This window comes from Acanthisitta chloris, unplaced genomic scaffold (genome assembly GCF_000695815.1).
Source record: "Acanthisitta chloris isolate BGI_N310 unplaced genomic scaffold, ASM69581v1 scaffold24271, whole genome shotgun sequence".
NCBI lineage: Eukaryota > Metazoa > Chordata > Aves > Passeriformes > Acanthisittidae > Acanthisitta > Acanthisitta chloris.
Genome location: NW_008655765.1, coordinates 3,620 through 6,693, shown reverse-complemented (window position 1 = coordinate 6,693; position 3,074 = coordinate 3,620). Strand labels below are relative to the sequence as shown.

The 3,074-nt window shown below is 41.8% G+C and overlaps 1 protein-coding gene across 1 annotated transcript in view; it reads right to left on the bottom strand.

Annotated features, from left to right (window-relative positions):
* Nucleotides 1-257: 257 nt before the first annotated feature.
* DDX52 (DEAD (Asp-Glu-Ala-Asp) box polypeptide 52) overlaps nt 258-3,074 on the bottom strand; it is a 6,062-nt gene continuing 3,245 nt past the window's right edge. Inside the window, exons 8-13 of the mRNA XM_009084060.1 lie at nt 2,836-2,958; nt 2,476-2,626; nt 2,049-2,124; nt 1,815-1,886; nt 1,122-1,214; nt 258-567 (exon numbers count right to left, since the gene is read on the bottom strand). Coding sequence (XP_009082308.1) covers nt 480-567; nt 1,122-1,214; nt 1,815-1,886; nt 2,049-2,124; nt 2,476-2,626; nt 2,836-2,958 — 603 coding nt within the window. The 3' untranslated portion in view covers nt 258-479. The remainder of the gene's footprint in view (nt 568-1,121; nt 1,215-1,814; nt 1,887-2,048; nt 2,125-2,475; nt 2,627-2,835; nt 2,959-3,074) is intronic.

Below are 3,074 nucleotides of genomic sequence, written 5' to 3'. Positions count from 1 at the left end.
GAGTTTACAGACATGTAAAGTATTGCAAATTGATTTTATAGAAGAAAAAGGCTTCACTTTCCCATACAAGTGGCTTTGGTTGGGGTTTTTTGGGGTGTCCAGGGAAGTCTGTGTCAGCTGCACTTCTCAAGCCTAACAGTGTATCAGCTTTATGTGTTTTCTGTCTCTGAACTCTCTGCAAGTCTGACAAACACATTAGGGATGACCTGAACCCAGAACTGAGAGCATTTCCAAGGAGCAACACAAAACTGTGTGAAAGTAACACACAAGGCATTCACTGCAGGAGCACAGGCTGCAGCTTCTGTCAGAAGCATCCAGGAATCCTCTCTGGCACTGCAGCAGAGTCTTTCCTGCATGTGAAGCTCCATCCTCCCCCAGAAGGAAACTTGAGAAATGTTCTTCTCCCTTCACCACTGCTGTCACCTTCATTCTTCTGTTCTTCAGCACAGAGGTGTCAGCCCCAGGCCACGAGTCTGAATTCAGCTCTCTGAAACAGTCTGTAACTCACTGTCCTTGCTGTGTTCTTTAACCTTCTTCTTTCCCTTAGTATTTTCCTTTGTAGCTTTCCTACAAAAACACACATCAGAGCCCATGACACCTGAACATAATCCATGGAGTTCACTGCAGTGGCACAGTCATTAGTTGGTTTTTATTATGTTAGTGAACAAATTGTATCATGCTGAACATAAATCCTTCAGCAGCAACACCACAGTGTGCGTAAGGATGTGACCATTTCTCCTCTGCCAAACTGCTACACACCAGAATTCTGTGAGCTCTACTCGTTGCAGCTAAAGATCTGCTCCTTGTATTCATATTCCCTGAGTTCAAATCAAAGCCTGGACGTGGCCAGAGGAGGAACAGACAGGTTCTGGCAGGTGACAGCTAGTCTGAGGCCTGGCTTTAAGGGCAGAGGCTTCAACTCATTTTGCTGTCACCTGATCCAAGGCAAACTTGCCATTAATCCAATTTCCAGCAGACAGATATTGACACTAAAACCTCCACATCACTGAAGTCATTAAGACTGAGTGGTTCATCCAAACTAGTAATCTGTTGGAGGAATCTTCTGGGCCTTTTCTGCACAAACAGCATCTCTTACCTCCTCCTCAGAAACACCTACTTACATTTTCCTCTTGCCTTTTTTCATGAAGCACTTTGGGATGGTACAAATGGATTCTCTTGTCAAAGGCTTCTTAATGAATTTCTTCTTTTGTTTGCTGAGAACAACATTTAGAATTAGATTACTTTAAAGGGAAAAAAATATCCAAATTAAATGAAACAACTAATGAAAACTTTTCACTGGTTCTCAGGGATTTATGGGTGTGAGTATATTCTCCATGTTGTTTACACCAAGATTAGTTCAGCCACATTATCCCCACTCAAACTTGATTCTAAGAGAAATCTAATTTATATACATAAAGGTTGATAGTTTTAGAAACTATTAAAAGTTATTAAAAAGCACTAATTAAAGAACTATTTATCTATATGCTGTACCCTTACACCAGTTTTTCTAGAGGTAACTCAAAAGAGTAAAGGACTTTGCTTCAGGTACCAGAAATCCAATCCAGGAGAGTGAGCCTAGTAACTCTAAAGTAGATTTCAGGGAACACATAGAAAAATAGTTTCCAGGAAAACCATGAGCAGGGAATTCATTTTGTTCCCATTCTGTCTGGGTAAAAGCCTGCCACTCCCACCCTAAAATTCCTTTAGCAGCCAAACTGCAGTTATACTGCAAACCACTCAATCTCCTGCAGCTCTCACACCCCCCAAGCTTGTGAAATGAGGAATAAACTGATACACCACACAAAAGAACACACCTTTGCAGCCTGGGCAAGTGTTTTATGTAGTCTGGCACAGGACAGCCAGCACGCTGGATAACGTTGGCTATGCTGGAAAGGAGAGGAGGGAAGGGATTAATTCCAATCAGAATCCAACAAATAAGCATATTCTGTGGAAAACAGCAACCCCTGACTGGTTTGTTGTTGGTCTTTTGTTTTGTGGTTTTTTTTTAAAAAGCAAGAAGTAAAGATACAAAAGTGAGGACAATTTACCTCCGTAACAAAGGTTTGTCATCCTCTGTGAAGAAGGTGACAGCTCTTCCTCTGTGCCCTGCTCTGCCAGTGCGACCTGTCAAACACAAATGTGGCAAAGAGCAGCGACTTTAGTCTGTGTCTCCCTTTGTTCCTCCTCACAGCCCCAAACTCCTGATGTGTGTTCATACATTGAGCATATAACAAGCAGTTGGTCCCCAAAGACTGTGCCTATTGAGTGCAAGCAAAGGAATGTCTGAAACATCTATTTAAGGTTCATAGAAGAGTGACAGAAAGTGATAGGGTTTTACTGAAAGCTGAGCCCAGAAATAAACTGCTCAAGCAATACAAGAGCTTGTGTTTGGTTTGTTTTGGTTTTTTTTTTCATACACAAGAGCAAAGATCTAGGAAATGGGAGCAAGGAGATGGTTTGAGAGCAATCCCTCACCTATCCTGTGGATGTATTCCACTGCACTCGTTGGCAAGTCATAATTGATGACCATGTTCACTCCTTTGAAGTCAATCCCTCGAGCTAGTAAGGCTGAGCAGATGAGCACCCAGATCTTCCCAGCTCTGAAACTGTGCACTACCTTATCCCTCTAGGAATAGAAGAGAAATTTGCAAACAGCCTGATTAGCAAATTGAGAAAGGAGGTGAACTTGTTTCCTCAAAGTCCTCATGATGTTAAAGGAATAAAATTACACCTCTAAACCAAAACCTGCTGCCAAAGTCACCTGGAGTTACTCCCAGCTCTTGTTTTTACCTTTCTTTCTGAAGTGTTTCTTGACAAGAAATTTAATCCTCCTACCTGCTGCTGAGTCTTGTCTGCATGGATCACATCCACATTGATGCCTTCATAAATAAGCTCATGGAAAAGCTCTTTAGCTCTCTCAATAGACTGGACAAAAACAAGAACTGGAGGAGCAAAACCCTGAAAAAGAGTAAGTTTGTCTCAGGTTCAAAAGTTGTTTTCCTTGCAGAAACTGAGACACAGCAGATTTGGCCAAAGGTTTAACATGTGTCAGAGAAGTTTTTGACTTGGGAAAT